The sequence below is a fragment of the Numida meleagris genome, chromosome 9, assembly GCF_002078875.1.
Source record: "Numida meleagris isolate 19003 breed g44 Domestic line chromosome 9, NumMel1.0, whole genome shotgun sequence".
NCBI classification, from domain to species: Eukaryota; Metazoa; Chordata; class Aves; order Galliformes; family Numididae; genus Numida; species Numida meleagris.
In genome coordinates, this window is record NC_034417.1 from 6,858,765 (window position 1) to 6,876,553 (window position 17,789).

At 41.7% G+C, this 17,789-nt stretch overlaps 1 protein-coding gene and 1 long non-coding RNA gene across 13 annotated transcripts in view; one reads left to right on the forward strand and one right to left on the reverse strand.

Annotated features, from left to right (window-relative positions):
• Positions 1 to 5,207, forward strand: part of LOC110403542 — a 61,783-nt gene extending 56,576 nt beyond the window's left edge. For 2 of the 5 annotated variants that reach the window (XR_002441715.1, XR_002441716.1), the window contains 2 exons: positions 3,067 to 3,123; positions 4,445 to 4,983. This is a non-coding gene — a long non-coding RNA (uncharacterized LOC110403542). The other 3 variants (XR_002441717.1, XR_002441719.1, XR_002441718.1) reach the window with 2 other exon arrangements.
• Positions 1 to 17,789, reverse strand: part of TCF12 (transcription factor 12) — a 157,941-nt gene that overhangs the window by 21,991 nt on the left and 118,161 nt on the right. For 5 of the 8 annotated variants that reach the window (XM_021406842.1, XM_021406840.1, XM_021406844.1 and 2 more), the window contains exons 10-14: positions 8,602 to 8,707; positions 7,339 to 7,478; positions 6,886 to 7,030; positions 5,214 to 5,278; positions 1,275 to 1,353 (exon numbers count right to left, since the gene is read on the reverse strand). In XM_021406842.1, coding sequence (XP_021262517.1) covers positions 1,275 to 1,353; positions 5,214 to 5,278; positions 6,886 to 7,030; positions 7,339 to 7,478; positions 8,602 to 8,707 — 535 coding nt within the window. Of the gene's footprint in view, positions 1 to 1,274; positions 1,354 to 5,213; positions 5,279 to 6,885; positions 7,031 to 7,338; positions 7,479 to 8,601; positions 8,708 to 17,668; positions 17,784 to 17,789 lie in introns of those variants that run through there. The other 3 variants (XM_021406843.1, XM_021406847.1, XM_021406846.1) reach the window with 1 other exon arrangement.

Consider the following 17,789-nt stretch of genomic DNA (forward strand, 5'->3'; position numbering starts at 1 on the left):
TGGCTACACAAGATCCTTTTGTCAACTGTAATCACAAAATCAAAAACTCCATTAATCCCATAATTACTCAATTTATCATGGATTTTTCAGTTACAGAAAAAACGCCCAGAACAGCTGTTCAGGTATGCTATATCAGATACTCCCTAATCCATTAAGTCCACAGATAACCCAAACAGTGATCATTAAACACTGGTGACATATGAATGATTCACATTTTCTGAGTGACATTACATACACAGATTCACACACATATGTGCACGTCTGGACTTTACGTGCAGTAACTTGACTGACTCATCCAGATTACACAAGTTTCCAGCTAAGCTCATCCTGTACATCTTTCACTATAAGCTAATTTTATTTAAAAACAAAGGGAACTCTGGCAAAAAAAATGTGACCATCAGCCAGGAATACGCAGGGGTATGTTAAACAACTGAGAATGGGAAATGTTTTACAAACCTTAAATAATTCAGCAAACTGCACTACAGGAAAGAACAGGGTTAAAGTTACATCATCTTGCTTGTAATTCTAGTTCTTTGTTAAACAACAAATTTAAGTCAATGGAGCTTTCACAGTCCTCTCTGTACGGAGAACAGCTGTTCAACTTTTACTAGACAGCTGAGGCCACAGTATCTGTGAAAGCTGCACTACCCACTAATAGCTGTAGGCAGCTGCCCATAGCTCATCTCCACACTGGAATGCTTCTTCCCACATTCACACCAGTAACACACAAAGCACAGGTGACAGAGGTGCCTGCAATACGCAGCATTTATTTTGAAAAAAATGCCAGAAATTCTTCTCCCATAGAATGAAAGCATTCATGAAAGATATGAATGAAAAGCTACCCTGTGTAAAAAATGGTCTCATAAACTACAGTATGTTCATTAGAGGGAACAAACACCTGCTGTGTGTGTCACTGAAAGTTGCCACAGAATTTCTACATATAGCTTAAAACAGCAAACACACAAATCACTCTTGCTTCCTTCTCTGCAATGGCACAGATCTGCACAGACATTTTTATAGCTGATAAAGTAGTAGTATATGGTTAACCGATGTTTTCTAAGATCACTTTAGTAGGACTAGTTTTCCGTGTCAATTGTCAGTATTTAAGTGAATGCTCATAAAACATTTACAAATCTGGATTTATAAAACCAGGCTTACTGCAATGGAAAAATAAACAAAATACAGAATGTAAGGGAAGCTACTGCTGCTCTCACTGTGATTCCAAGGAGGTTGTTTAAGACAACAAACGAGGTACTAGTAAATAGCATGTATACCTGTAAGTGGCGATGGTGATCCAACTGGTGTTGATGGATTTGATGGAAAACTACTGCTGGTATGATCAGGAGAATAAATCTAACAACAGACAAAAAGGTTTTGTATCAATACATATCATAATATAAAGTAAAACAGCTACTAGGACTTCTTTACATGCTTTTATTTGACACTCTTGATGCTGGCTTGATAAAAAAAAAGTATCCAAAAAGACCCAAACCCATAGTTCTGCTTTTTACACTTTAAAATGTCCGGAGAACTTTCATTTTTAGGCAGTTGTCAAAATAATCACAGCCCATATTTGATAATGACACAGCATAACCATCTTCCTGCTACTTTCACAGCAGAAACTTCAGTCTTTTTGTCAACGAAGGCCAACGATATACACAAGCCGTAACAGTACATAGATAAGTCATAGATAAGTGAATCATTTCAGAAAAACGTAGAGGAATAACAACTTCCCAGTCTTCAGTGATAGAAAAGCTTTTATAAGTCAATGTATTATCTTCTAAAAATTAATTCTTTGTAAGAGAAAATAGGGAGAAAGCATTCAGCTCTCATTACTGTCCATACCTCCCAACACAAAGCCATGTGGAATTGCTGCTTTTACTACATACTGCAGCACATTCAATTTTTCTTATTTTTGTATCAATCGCTCCCTTAAGATAATAAATCTCCACGTGCAATAAGTTAATCCTTGCTATTAATGCAATAAAAAGCCCTCATAAAAATAGAAGACATAATACCCAAAGCTCTAACGAGAACGTAAAATTTCAAGATTCTTCAAAAAGTCATTTTGCAAAAGGAATTAAACACAGTTAGAAGCTGACTACGGACTTCAGAACGTACTTTGCGCAGGTCATCGGTTCAAACCTGTTTTACTTGAGCAGAGACCAGGACTTGTTAGTCACCAGACAGCAGTTAGGAAAATCTTCCCTGGCAGAGCGGTTGATGTCTCCTCACACAGACAATGACATTTCAACATTGAGCTGACAACTGGGACTCGGTTAAGTTGCATACTGTGTTTTGTGAACGGACAAAAGCAGGACCCAATAAGCCAGACGCTCCTTCCTGGCCTGTCTTACTTTCACGTTAGAAAAGGCTCTCACCTCCCTAATAGAAACACCTCATCCCTTCCACACATGCTACAGAAAACATTCTGAAAAGAACAAGCAACATCACTACAAAATAAATCCTGGTCAGGGTGTCAGTATAAAGACTGTAAGGAGCTCCACAGGCAGATAAGATGCTGAGAAATAAAATTCTGTCAGGATAAAGGAGCTTCAGAATTCTTTGAAACTGACTGCTTTCTGGCACTTCACCTGCTTATTTTATTTCACTGTATTTTCTAAGAAGAAGAAAAAACAATAAAACAGCAGAAAGAGCCACAAACAAACCACGAAGCCAGAACTCATCCTGCATGCATCCCTGGCTGCTGTACTGTTAAATGACCAATGATGAACAGCCCTGACACCTTCTGCCAGGCTTAAACGGTAACATGCCTCATTTTACTGCAACAAATGAGACTCCTCCTCCTATCAGTCATGGTCCATTCCGATCAGCAGGGTGCCAATATGCCAGGCCCTAATGAAAAGGCTCTCAGACAAAAGCCGCACAATTGAGAGCCCGCAGAGCCAAACCTCGGAGCTGTTAGTCCAATTTTTTAAACACTACAGTGTACATTTCAGTTAGGCTTTGTTATGCTAATGTTATTGAGTCTAAAGCAACAAAGAAACTTAATTCATGAATTACTTTTAGAAGTCAACTTCCCTACATTTTCTTTTCTTTTGTTAGGGGACCAGTGGCTATTTAACTACCAGATCGTACAAAGGCCTTTCCCCCAGTTCTGAGGTAGGAATCAAAACATAAGTTATCACAAAGAGGTCTGATATAATCAGCAAAGTTAAACAGCCCTCCTGTTTGATCTCCTCTAAATTAAAGACCAAGTGTTTTGATTTGGCATTAGGCGATGAAATAAACCAGATGTTTCTCCTGCCATATAACCCTCCGTGGGCACAATCTTAAAGGGTTATTGTCTGGCAAATGTTCAGGGAAACACATTAGAAATGGCACGAATACCCAGATTTTCTTTTCTTTCTATCTATACTAGTTCATTATCCAAACTAATGCATAATCCACAGGGCTTTGGGAACTTTGTGTAAATACTTTCATGTACAATTCTCTTTCTTGCCTACCCTGAGATTAAGACCACAATTATCCAGGCTTAAACCTAAAATAAAAGAACCTTTGCAAATGTATTATCTGGCCTTACATGTTTAATCACATACTATTCTGTATGGTCTTTAATACCTAAACTGAAGAACAAATGTCGTATCCTCTGATGTTTCGCACATGAAAGGCCTATTGTGAGATGTACATCAACAGAATTCTGCAACTGCAAATTCCTCCCAACAGTTGGAGCGGTAGCGTCTAAAATCCTAACAGAAAGGCGTACCAGGCCTTCTAAAAAAAAAAAAGAAGTCAAGAGACTTGCCATACTTAATACAACTTTGTCCACGCAGACAAACTTCCATCGTTGTCTCCCCACCAGAGCTCAGGGCACTAAGCTGAGCGCCAAGGCCGCACTGCAGGCCCAGCCGTGCCCTCGCTGAGCCCGGCGCTGCCGCCCCACTGCGAGCCCGCGGTGCTGGGTGCGTGCGGCTCGGGGAAGCAGATGGAGGAGGCGAGGGATTTCGAGTGTGCAGACTATGGCATGCGCTGATAGAGCAGATGGAATGCATCACCATCAGCTACGACAGAAATGATTTATGGAATGACCTGGCTGCTCCTGCCAAGCAGCAACATGGGATGACAGAAACACGTTTCTATGACAACCAAAGCCCACCCACCAGTTAGATTAAACACTTCTGCCCCGACTTCCACTCTCAATATACTTAGAATTTTGCTCAAAACATCAGCCTCGTTTTCTCAGCTAGTGACTTAGGCAAAAACACCTGAAGATCTTTCAAACAAAAACATAGACAAGAATATAATAATAATAATAATAATGAGCAATTGAAAACATCACAAAGTCCCCCAAGTCTTGCTGGACAGCACATCAAACTTAGAACAGAAATCTGGTAGAGCTGCAGAACAGCAGATATCCTGAAACATTCGTAGAGTATGTAAGCATTGCTATTCCTAGCACTGAACTGATGTCAGTTCTTTTCAGACAGGTCCCAACCAGACAAAAAGGAGAGTGTTAACTGCCCTCTGTGAATTGTTATCTGCTTGCTGAATCCCCAAAAGCAACAGGGACAACATTTTTCTCCTCAAAGCCAGCAGGTCAGAGCTCTCCTACCCAATATGGACATCACAAACATTATCAGATCTGGTAATCTTTTAACATACGACCCTTTGAAGGAAGCAGAGTAACGGGATCTGTACAACTATGCACATTTGCATTTAGTGATATGACTTGAGGGAAACAGAACGTAACCCACAAATGATTTTTCGGGGCTGCACAGTAGTCATTTATATCTAAAGAATCAGAGTCTGTCTACTTGCTAAGCACGAGTAGTACAAGGTACTTCCCTGGGAACAAGATAGTATTCAAAAACCTCAGTTTTACACAGCCACTGAGAACACATTTTGAAACTTAAGACCTGCTCTATGAGTAAGATTAAAAATATGACTAACTAGAACACTAGAAAAGAAAAAAATTGAAGCCTAATTTTTTTTTTTTACTATGATGATTTACTTTGTATAAATAACTTTATTTTTCAGGTGCTCAAAAATTGAAGACAAACGCAACTCAAAAAGAAGTCAAAACAAGTCTTCTGCAAATAAGAGTGTCAGTTTCCACTTGTCTTTTTGTGGACGTTTGGATAGTATCTTCACACAGGAAATCCCAATTTGATATTACAATATGAACAAAGATAAATAAAGGAAGCAATGGTCAAAATATTTCATTAAGACCTGAATATTTAACTTCTACTCACAGAGGCCAATGCCTTCCCAAGCGCATCACCTGTCTGCGAGCCTCCAGCGCCATTTCCTCTGTTTCCTGCAAGGCAGAAAGCAAACCCAGTTCTTATTTTTAAAGCTGAGAACTTCTTTCCCTTTCAATATTTTATTCATCACAAAACGGTTGAGCAACCACTGGTTAAATGGATATTCCGAGGAAGTCACTGTCAAGAGAATCAGTTCTCATTAAACTTGAAATTTCGTTAAAACAATTAGATTTAAATGTAGATGTTCTCCTCTTAAAAAAACGTAAAGACCAACAAGTAGTTAAGAAAAAAAAGGACCGAAATTGTCATCCAGGATCACAGACTAATGAAATGTGAAGACAAAAACAAAATACTAATTATATTACTGCAGCTTACTTCTAAACTATTATCACTGAAGGGCTGTACATTTCGCTAACTCTAACAGCTGAACACACTGAACAGCTCCTTGTACCTCTCCTTGTTCCCCTGCTCTAGTTCCTGACGTTGTACTCATTTTATTTTAGAAAATCCCCAAAAAGCTCTAAACCATCAGGCTTTCTGTCACTCCTGTCTTTGTTGTCCTGCTGCACGCGAGCAGCTTAGTGTGCCCTTTTGCTCCGAACACCAAACCAAGAAGGAGCCTGGAGACCTGCCCATTAGAAGCACAAAAAGGACCTGAATCCTTTAAGGCATCTCATTTACTGGATGAGACAGACTGTTCAGCAGCTTTCCACAATTTATCAGCTTCTAGTATCAAAAACCTTACTGTGAATGTGAACCATTCAAACCAGAAATCCAAATCACCCGACTCAAATTTTCAATTTTTGTGGCATTTTATATACAGATTCATTAACTGAATTCTGTTGAAGATGCGAGTTTAAAACATATTCCCAAATCAAAGCCAACTGTCACTGCTTATTTAAAAGGAAGCCAAGTGCAAATCACATCAAACTGAAAAAGGTCATCTATAACCATTTAATTTCTATGTCTGCATCTAAAGAGATGTAGCGCATCATTACATCTATGATCTTCAGAAGTGGGGAAAAAAAAAAAAGAGGCAAACTGACAATATAGGAAGCACTCATTTCATCTGTGTGCTGATCAAAAGTTGATCAAAAGGAGGACAAAGGAAACTGATTAGACCATGTCACATTCATCAAAGATGTACATGGAACAGACTGTATTATATTTTGTGCTTTGTAGCAAAGCGTGGAAGAGGCTAAAGCCAGCCACCATAGTGGCTATTCAGTCAGCTCCAAATCAGTTACAGGAGAAATTTATGATAGAGCTCACGAAGCTCCCTGAAGCCCAAAGAAGCAGTCTTTCTGCCTTTCTCCAGGACAATATATGGGGGATACAGGGGCGCAGAAAACTGTAACATCAGAACTACTCATATGAATGAATGCCTACACAAAACTGTAGACAGGTAATTGCTATTAAATGAATGCAATTTCTTAAGCTTACAAGTGACTGCTAAAGCAAGTAAATCAGTAAGTTGGCTGCAAAACAATGTGCCTCACCTCGGCCATACTGAGAGCAGAAATGTCACAGTGGTTTGATATCCCTGACCTGCAAGTGCACTATAAATTATATCTTAATTATTTTGTACATGGTGCAGCCTAAATTTCATTTTCTTGTAAACAGAGGAAAAAAGGAAAAAAAAAAAGGAAGAACTTTTTACCCAGAATATTGTCTGATCCATTAACAGGTGGAGTGTGTGAGGCAGCTACATAAGGTGAACTGCTGGTACTGCCACGATGGAAGCTAGACATTGGAGGAAGACTGGCATTTATATCCGTAGGCGAGACTGAATGCGGGGGATAGCTCTAGAGAGAAGAAAAATGGACAAAAGACGTTAAGTAGTCCTTAAATAAATGCCAATATCTTAAGATACTGAATATACAACACCAGCTCTTTAATAAAGAAAGCAACCTATCCATCGTCTGATTAGATCACTATACATAAATCTCTACACAACAGACAGAAAAGAATGTAAATTTGACACAGTAAGTTTGTGATTTCTAACAAGTGTTTTTTTTATCTGACATACACAAGCAGCAAACACGAAACAAATTCCTATACAAGAGATTCCCCATCCACAGGCACAACGCTGCTGAGCCGTGCTGTAACGTACCAAACGGTCGTGTGCGTGCAGGCTGCCGTAACTGCCGGACTGGGACATGTGGGAAGAGGAGCCTCCCAGCATTCCACCGTAGCCAGGCTGGCTCATGCCGTTGGATGAACTCCAGAGGTCAGAAGAGTTATGGGTCCCATCTTTAATGTAATATACATTTAATAATAAAGAAAAAAAAAAAGAACACGTTTCATGAAGAAGACTACTGAATTCTACTTTCATTTACAGATTTATTTAGAAAGAATATATGGTTCAGCTACTCAACAGCAGGGAAATGGTGGCTAGTTTATACTGTGCCTCCTATGTTCCTGTCACCACGCTGCTATATTTAAAAAAATAAAGAAAAAAAAAACCACCTGAGGCTTTAGAGTCGAAATGCAATCCTACCACAGCTGAGAAAATACCAAGTACTTCTGCTAATTACACAGACCTTCAGCAAGGCCAGATTTATATCAAGAGTGCTGATAAAAATTCCAGACTACAGAAATAATAAAAAAGGGAGTGGAAGGGAAAGAAGTTTGGCTAAGGAGAGCTCATCATAAACATACAGCAAAAAAAAAGTCTATTCATGTACAACAAGCAATTTATAGTCTAAAATACCTTAGTACCAGAAAAATATGAAAACATTTAATAATGGCAAATTTAAGCAACTGAAATTACTGCGTTACATAAGCCTTAAACCATATCGATGCAGCTTTCCTTCTGCAGCACAAACTGAAGTGCTCTGTGAATTCCCATACTTAGAGGCTATGCTTTCAATATGCTCCAAAACCTCAGACTGCAGCATGAGCTACTTGTATGACGTGAGGCCACGGAAATGAATTCTGCTCTCGTTTAGTTCAGTTCAAGACTCCTTATTTTTGGCATGCTGGATATACAAGCATTTGAGAAGCTGGACTGTTAGTTGACATTGTACAGTCAAATTCCAGAACAGTCAAGAAGCCCTCACCTCATTTTTCTCTATCACTCCAGTGTGCTGCTCTGAAGCCCCTACAAATCAAAGGATGAGGGATTCTGTCCATCTGGCCTGGTGTATAATCCCCTTAAATTTCAGTCAGCAATTAATGTCAGGAGAAAAACTTTAAATCAGCAGACAGCTCCCTTCATCTAACTGTTTAAAAAGTATATACAGTATAACCATAAGATCTAGAACAATATGTCACTTCAAGCTTACCCGCTGGTTCCATGTAATAGTGGCTAACTTCAGATTTCTGCCTAAAGGACAAGTTGTATCTACCCAGATACAAAGTAGTTTTTACTTACCTTGCATAAAGAAAGTGCTAGCAAACATACTGCTCGGTGGCTTAGGAGACGGGTAACTTGGAGATTCTCTGTTGAATTCATCAGAACTCGGAGATGGTGCATACACCTAAATATTGGACAGCAATAAAAGCACGTTAGTAATGGCTGGGTGTCACGCACTAAGCCCGAACAGCACACACGCACACAAAACCAAATACAAAAAGAACAGTGTAGCAAGCTGCAGCATTTGTTGCCCTTGTTTTATTTGCTTTTTAGCAAGTTGCCACAGTACAGTGGAACTACAGTAGAATGATCCCAACAACACACTTTCTGGTGTGCCAACTCAGCCAGGTGGCCTGATAAAAGCTTGAATGCTGATTTTGCTTTCTAAGTGCACAACTTGTACAGACTTGTTGCTCAAGACTTAAAAAAAGCAGCAAGATAAAACAACTGGGCCCCAAACAAATTTTATTTTAAAACAATTGTATGCCTGTTTGAATACTTAACTAGCTGGCATCCCAACAATCAGAATGAAAGAGAACAACCAGTGACAAATGGAAGGACTTCAATGCAACAGTTCTATCATCCATTCAGAAACTTGCACGCCTTTGTGAAGTTATCAAAAACAAGCGTAACACAAGTCTTGTGGAATAATCTTCTAACTGCAACATCAACAAGTTGGTTTTTTTTTTCCTCCTATGCTGGCGTGGCATTAAAGCCAGCAACGTGCTTTGTGCAGTGTAACAGCACCCTGCAATGACCACTCTCAACTTCAAAAAAAAAAAAAAAAAAAGGTTTCCTTAAGGTAAAAATTGTGAGAAGCCAAATAAACATCATAATTAGAAGGTTTTCACACAGTGACTCTGAACAAATAAATATATACACACATATGCACACACATACACACACACAAACAGAGCATATTTGGGAATAAGTAATTCCAGTCAAGAAAGTCAATACTGAGTCTTAAGGACTCTGTTCATGATGTAACAACGCCATTTCCTCATTAACAGCCTTTGGTCAACACACGGAACACTGCAATATGACTAGCATATACTGAAAAAAATTAATAAATACAGCGGTGAGGAATATCAAATGCAACACTGAAAGCAAAGCATACTTTTGCTACTAAGTGAAAAAAAAAAAGTGGTATTTTTATTTTTAAATCGCTCACCCTACTTGTAAATTCATAATGCTTCAGATAAACACATTAAGAATTATTTTAAAGCTTCCAAACCTACATAATGCAACTTAAGATGGTGCACTCCGCCCTAAAATCCAGAAGTGAGTATTTTTATCCATTTCTATGCAAACAGAGGCCCCCGGGCGGATCTACAACTTTCACATCCCCCCCCCCCACCCCCTTTCTGGCGTGCTGTTTACCAATCAAGAGGAGGGATAGGAAAAACAAGGCAGCCAACAAAAAGCTAAGCCTGCTAAAAGAGAACTATTGTTCTCCGCAAGGTTGAACGTTCTGACACGGATATTTAGAAAGCGAAGCGGGTAAGTCCCTACCGTCATTTGCATCCCAATACCCCTCCTCCCAGCTCGCCAGCGCTGCCCCGGCCCGCTGCCGTCAGCCCAATGGCCGGGCCTGTGCCCGCAGACAGCGCCTCAGCGCTCCGACCCGTCCCACAGCAACGCAACTGCAGTGAAATCCAGCGGGCTGCAGCGCGACGGCATCGGAACCGGGGCACCAGGAACGAAGCCAGGGCTCAGCCGCCGATAAAAGCACGGAATGAAACCGCTAGCTAACGGGAGCCCCGACAGAAAGGAGGCCGGTGCAAAACTTAGTACTTTTAGTTGCCTGTTTGTTTTTCAATTTTAACTCTGCAACAAAAGCTATTTTAGGAAAGCGAGCCTTTCCGGGGCGCTTTTGTTCAATATTTTACTTGCAAATTTTAGGCCTCGAATAAGTGTAAAATAGGGATGCTCATCAAAGCTGAGTGACAGAATGACAATATGTTACAAGCAACAGTAACAGTACATATGTATTTAGTATATATGATGAATGCACGTATATTCCGTGCCTCTGACATATTTTAACAGAAACGTCACTCTGTCAAATTGTAAATACTCACGGTCCTAAGACTACAAACATATTAGGCAAAACTGGGCTTAATTTACAAGTTCCGCTGCGCAGAATAACGCAGCATATGCTGGAGCTGACGGACAATCTATCACTGTCACAGGACAGCAGGGGAAACAAAGCTTTATGACATTTAGCACTGACGTGAAGATGTACGTTGATTAATGTGAAATAATCGACGATGACGAATTACACTTTTAAGCCGTAATGTTACCAATTAGATTTGTAAATACGAGTTTCAGATTATTATTTCACCATTTCGCGTAGCTCGATGATTCCCAAAAAATAATCATCTCGAAAGGCAAAATGAACTGAAAACCTCCTACAAATGTATCGCTTACAGATACCTAAGTAGGAGCCATTTAAATACTAAAAATGTCACGAGTTACATCAATGTAAGAGAGGCCCCTTCGAAAAGCTACATGAAAGTCCTCGCACAGACACGTAACTTGATGTAGTTTCTGCTTGTTTTGGTATCTTAACTATAGCCTGCAAAAACATAGCTGTGATGTTATGAAGCTGCACTTGTGCCAGTCTAGATTTTTCAGATCAAAGAGCTCTTGCGGCAAAACACAACTGATGTGGTCTCAAAGACTTCATTAACTCCAGATGTGGGGAAACGGCCAGCCAATTCCACAAAGGGAGCAAGTCTCTTTTAGTTACAATCAGAACTACCCACAAATTAAAACCAGGCCTCTGATGTCATCTGATCACCTGCAGATGAGCGCCAGGTTTTTTTCTGGTTAATGACCTAATCATAATTTTTATGTTGTGTTACTCCAAAAAATATTTAAAAGAAAAGGGGAGGATTTGCTAAGATTAACCTCAAGTCCATCAGATGCGAAACAACAAAGGTTTTCAATCAAGAAGTCGCTGATGAAAAACACAACAGGAAGCGGTGAATCAGGCCGGCCAGCTCGCCGCCCCCCGAGCCCTGCAGCGAGGAGCCGGCCCAGCAAAGGCTGGAGGCGGCGAGGCAGCCCGTGCCCCAGTTCTGGGGCTTCCTCTTCCGCGACAGCTGAGCGAGGCAGTTATAAATACGATGAGGCTGCTCAAGACGGCCTCTTTTAGCTATTGAACTGCTAACAGCGACATCCAGGAGGCATCAGACCAGTTTTCCCCGGCTGCCGTTCCCACTAAAATGAGCAAGGCAGTAAAAAGGTCACCCTGCCAGCCGGGCCCGGGGAAGCCACCTCCTAACCCCTGCAGCACACCCCACCCGGAGGCACAGGATGCGTCTCAGCCGACAGTCACAACGCTCCATTATGAATGGGAAATTCCCTTCCAACAAACACACCAAAAAGAGTTTTTCCATTGACTGATCGAGCGGAGGACTTTTTTGGAGCTGTGCTAGAACACATGTTAATCCTAACGGTGCCCTGCTTCGGAGGGCCGGATGGCCTCAGCAGAGGGAAGCAGGATGAACGAGTTGCAGGGAACATCAAAGCAAACGCCCACTTCTGTCTCCTCCGCACCCTGAACTGCTCCACATTTCTTCAGCACGAACAGCAGGATGATGACAAAGATGGTGTGGGGGCGGGGAGCTGACCTCCCCAGTGCAGAGCTGGGAAGACATTATCTGCATCCATCGGGTCTGAGCCAAACACACATCATCCCATTCTCAAATCCACCATTGTTATTAGCGTACTTAATGAACGCTGCCGTAAAGTTCAGCCCGAACCTAATACATCAATCAAAGGATTGTAAGACGTGCTCCTACAGAGAAGTGCCAATAATGGGAACACTTGGAGATTTGGGTTTTCCCAATTCAACTCTAAGTAAAACTTCCAAGTCTCATTCTATAAATGCATTTAATAATTATAACGCTTAGAGTTTTCCTCTTGGCATACTTCCTATAAGCCAATTCTCCCCTAATCTGTTTCAAATTCTTAAATATTTATCAATGTTTAATATTAATGTTAAAAGCAGATTGCAAAATAGCAACGAAGCAGTCAGAGCTTACTCCTGATGAGCTCATGCCATCTCCAGACCAAGCCTCCCATCATGCATACCATTTACAAAATTACAAATTATATTACTCATTTAATTCCAGTTATAAACAATTTTTGGAAGTCCAGGACAATTATTTAACGAGCTGCTGGAGACGGGCAATTTTTTGAATGCAGCAGAAATGGCTAACCTTCCCCATAGCTTGTAAGCTCTGCTAACTAGCCCAGCTACATTCCATCAGCATCAGTCATGCACTAAGCAAGTGTGCACCGATGAATGATTTGTACATGTGGCAAAATTTTACAGCGTCTATCTGCAGGTTTTGTGGCAAAAGCTAATTCTGCTGGAAGGCAGCTTGGGGAAAAAGGAGACTTGTTTCCATGTTTATTATGTTTCTGACAAAATCGCATACTAAAACTACAGGAACGTAGGAGAATAAATACCTCTCTCTTCTTTACAGCAAGGCAGAAATTGCCAGAAACAGAGGTACGTTTTTGTTTAGTTGATATTTAAGCGAGATGATAAAATGAAGAGGAGCTCTAATATACAAACAAGATCCATCTACCACACCCGAAACCCTACCTTTCGTTCCCAGTACCAGATGTGAGGGGCCGTACGTTTCCAAAGCTCTTCTCACCGCACAGAATGAAAATAAAACAATCCTCAAAGAGAACAGAGCATCTGCCTTGCCTGCAAAGCCAAACCTGATTTTTAAGGATGGTACGAAACTTAAACTCCTTGAAGCAGCTAAACTGAATTCCATCTTAAATAAACGTTTATGCAGTTTAGGTGTTCTATACGTGCCTATCCGGGTATTTTTGAAACGCAGAACCCCACTGCCACAACACGTACTCTTCCCAGCTTCTCCCCCAGACAACGACCATTTTGAAGTCCTCTTAAAATGTGATAGGTCTACTCATCAAGAAATCCCAAATTCAATGTATGGGAACTTTCTGGTTTGTTCTGTTGGCTTTAGAGAGGGGAAGAAAAATAAAGCAACAGGAACAACGCCAGAAATAAATACGTATATGCAATATTTGAAGATTCTTTTTCCATTTTATTTGAAAAGCAAATATCTTCTCCCCACAGTTTTCAAACTACGCTGTTACTCAAGAAAGCATACATCTAAGTATTCAAAAATTCCTAGTTAAAATCAGATTTTTCAAGGAAACAACAACAAAAAAATAATCAAGAAGTTGAAATGAATCAGCTCGTTTCTTAATGTGCTCTCTGTGTTTCGGAAGAAGGTACCGCAGCTGTGCTGGGAATCCCCATCACACCAGTGACCACAAAGACAGATAGAGCAGCAGAGATAAAACGCTATCTTTTGCATCTGGTGATCTTCTTTTCCCTGATCTCGCTAGTGCTCTCCGTTTCTGTGCTTCCGACAGACTGCTGCATTTCTACAAACAGACTTCCATACGTGCACGTGATTATGAAAGCAATTCCTCTGAGCGAGTGGGTGTGCATTACCCTTTGGTGCTCACATTTTGAGAAATATAGATCCGTCCCATACAGCACCTGATCCCATCCCCAGCTGCTTTCATTTGCCCAAGGAAATGGACATAACCTTCGTTTCAAGGCATCAATAAAGCGTGCTGCAGACAAGACACCCTTCTGGCAGGGGACCGCTGCTCAGTACATCGGCAGTTTAACCCCATGGAGTGGAGCAGAGAAAACTCTACAGGGCTGATGAACTGGAACCTGCGGTACATTTTTGGTGGTCTGGGGAGGGGAAAAGAGAAGAACGGTGAGAAACAGAAGAAATCCAGCTGACCAGTACTTCTACCTCTCTTTATTCAATGTCCACAGCAGCGTACCCCTAGAGATTTTCCAGACGATCTTCTATTTATCCTGACTTACAAATGTTAGCTTTGACCTTGTCTGAGTTGCTGCGAGCAGCATATGGTACAGCACACGTTTCACTGTACTTTGCTGCCTGTACGCGAACCGGCCCAACGCTAACAAAAGCAGAATCGAGCCACTCCTCCTAGCACCTGGCTGCTCAAAAATTTACAACCCGAAAACATTTGACACTGATGCCAAAAGACGTGGTGCATTATTTACTGCGTAACAGCTACAAAAAGGCACGCTGTCGGGTCACCTAAGCATCACATACTACTATTAAATATTTGGAGCTGTGCTGGAAGTCTGAGAGCGATGGCTGCAAGACAGGCATCTTCGCCACTGAAAGTATCCAACGTGCACACACACATGCACTCACACCTGGGTGCACTGAGTCATATACACACATGCCTGGCTATGGATGTATACACAAGGCCATGTATAAACACAGCCTTTACTCTCAGAATTCTCAGGAAACCACATTATCTCTAAACATCTCAACACAAGCTCATTTACATGAAACGAAATCACCAAGCATCACCTATTTTCCAAAGTCATATCTTGTTGGGTTTTTTTCCTCTGTTTTTAATGGGTATTGTAAAATTTGTTACGAAAGATGCAGTAACTCCATCTTAGTAAAAGGCTCGCTGGAATCTCAGCTTACGCTGAGCAGAAATAAATGTTTACGCAATGATAAAACACACAAATGGGCGTATCATATTAACCCATACAATGTGCAAAACACAACATGTAGCATCCACAAATTCATTCTTATGTGAAATAGTACCATAGCTAGTACTGTATCTCAAAATGATTTATTTTGGCAATAACTGACATTGTTGCAATTTATTTTCAAGTAATTATACAGCAGGATCACCAGATTGCTGTAAAATTCCAGTTAGAAAAAAATATTTCTCAGCTTGAAGGTGAAGTGAAACAATGGGAAAACTCTTTTCAGTCTTTGTTTTATTCTTAATGCACACATAAGGTACAAAATTTATATTGCTTTAATATTATTTTGATATCATTACATAAAATTTAAACAAAAATATTAGTGAATGAAGAAGTTTGCTTATTCACTAATTTAAAAAAACACCTCAAAACTTCAAATAAAGTAGCATTTAAATTTGTGCTATTATTTCCCCTTAAACATTTTTCCAGTTTTTTTAATTGGGGGTTGGATTTTTTTATTATTTTTTTTTATTTTTTAATCTTTTGCTGCTGCTTCTGTCCACAGTACAGTTCTGGTAGTAATCAAAGCGGGGAAAAAAACAAAAGTTAAAGATAGCTGCAATTTGTAATCATAATTTTCACAATTTGTCAAAAAAACCCAGGATAAAATGGCGTAACCTTGGTACAAAATAAGAACATTGCCCCTTTATCAACAGGTGAAGGATGGGGGGGAAAAAAAGAAAAAACCCTACGACCAAGGCTGAATGTTCTCGTTCAGTGCAAGCGCTTCACTGTCCTTTATGAGAAAGATCTTTTTAATACTTAATTTCATGAGGATTCTTAAAATGTGTTTTTAATTAAACCTATTACAGATAATGATAGAACTTTACTCCTTTGCAAGGGATTTCTATGATAACGCTACTTTTTACTTCCTTGTTTCCCTCCTCGAGAAGTTACAGAACCTGAACCTCTTTTAATAGTGTAAAATTAAAAAGTTTTCTTTAAAAAATGAGAATTTAAAGAAATTCCATTTAAGCGTAGCACACACACAGCCACCTATTGTGGTGCTGAGGCTGTTACTTTTTAGCTCGATGTCAGGCTGCCTTCTGGCTTAGAAATCGAGAAGTTCTGAAAGAACAAAACGTTTAACAAGTCTGAAACACAGCACTTCCTCTTCGCGCTGCCCGTAAGTAAATCAGACCTTACATACCCCAGAAGGCACCACGGAACGTCAGGACCCAAAGTCCCATGACTTAAATAATCTCAGCCTCACACAAGGTCTATCAGCCCCTCGCTGGTCAAACAATACAATGAAAAGCAGGAAGATGTACAAATCAGGGTACGTGTTGTTTTCTCATTAGAGAAAGTTCGATCCCAACATTTGGCAGATGCAGTAAGACGTGTGCTTAAAGAGAGCAGCACAGAAATCACTCCCCAACTTCACCTATCCTCCGCCTAGATATTTAAATTAATAATTTATTCCAACTTGCAGAATTCCTGAGAGAAAACACGCTAAAAAAAATAGATTAGAAATACTGTGGCCAACGCGATATAGGACCATCATACGATTTGTCATCTATTTACTAACTCCTCCAGCTCATAAAGGTCACCCCTGACCCACACCAGGCACATGCTATCAATTTTCCAGCCACGCTCCCCTCCCTACAGTACCGGCGCTTCCATCCACTCTACGCCTGGAAATACTTAATAAGATCAAAGCCTTTCTTCCTGCTACAAGAACAAAGAGAAACGTTGTAATAGAGCGATCTGTGCTCTCAAAAGAACAAAATCAAAACTCCATGCGAGTTATATTCCCTTTGCTCCAGGGGTACCGTACAGTTAATTTTACTTAAGCCTTATATATATCTTCACATAAAACTTCAAACGGATTGCCGTAGCCGAGGCACAGACATGAAAGAGAAGCGAGGCCGTGCAGCGGGAGGGCAGCTGGCAGCGGCGGACACGAGGCCGGGAGCGGGGCGGCCCCGGCTGCTCCCGCTGAGCCCGGGCAGCAGCCGCTTCCCAGCGCCGCGCGGGGCCTCGGAAGAAAGTTCGCCAGTGAAGGCAGAGCTCAGCCAGCCGGCCAGAGCAGAGCAGGGACGCCAGTTTCTCAATAAAGATCGATACCGGCGTCTCCCCGCGTGCTGTCCAGGGCTACGCCGATCACAGCCACGCACCGCGCGCGCGGGCTGGAGGAAGCAGCCCGCCTTGAATTCACACACGTGAAAACGGGCAGCTGCACTCCCGTGCACGGAACGTACCCCTCCCCACCCCCCGGCGCTGCCCGCTCTAAGCGGCTCGGAGCGGCACCCCCGGCCCGGCCCGGCCCGGCCGTAGCGCCGCAACTTCGCGAGCCCGGGCCCGCTGCCCCGGCGCGGTCCTCACCGCGGACTTGCGAGCCGCTCCCGCGCAGCGCAGCGAGCCCTTTCGGAGACCGCGGCCCCCCGCCCGCCAACAGGTTGCCCCCGGGCAGCGCGGGGCTCGCCGAGGACTCGCGCTGCCCCGCCGCGGGGAACAAAGGCGGCCCCTTACCGTCTTGCCGTTATAGTAGTACATGAGGGAGCTGCTGCCCACGCCCGGCACGGGGTAGGCGCAGTACATGGCGAGGCGCCGGGCTGCAGCCCCAGTGCGCCGCCTCCCGCCGCCACATCCG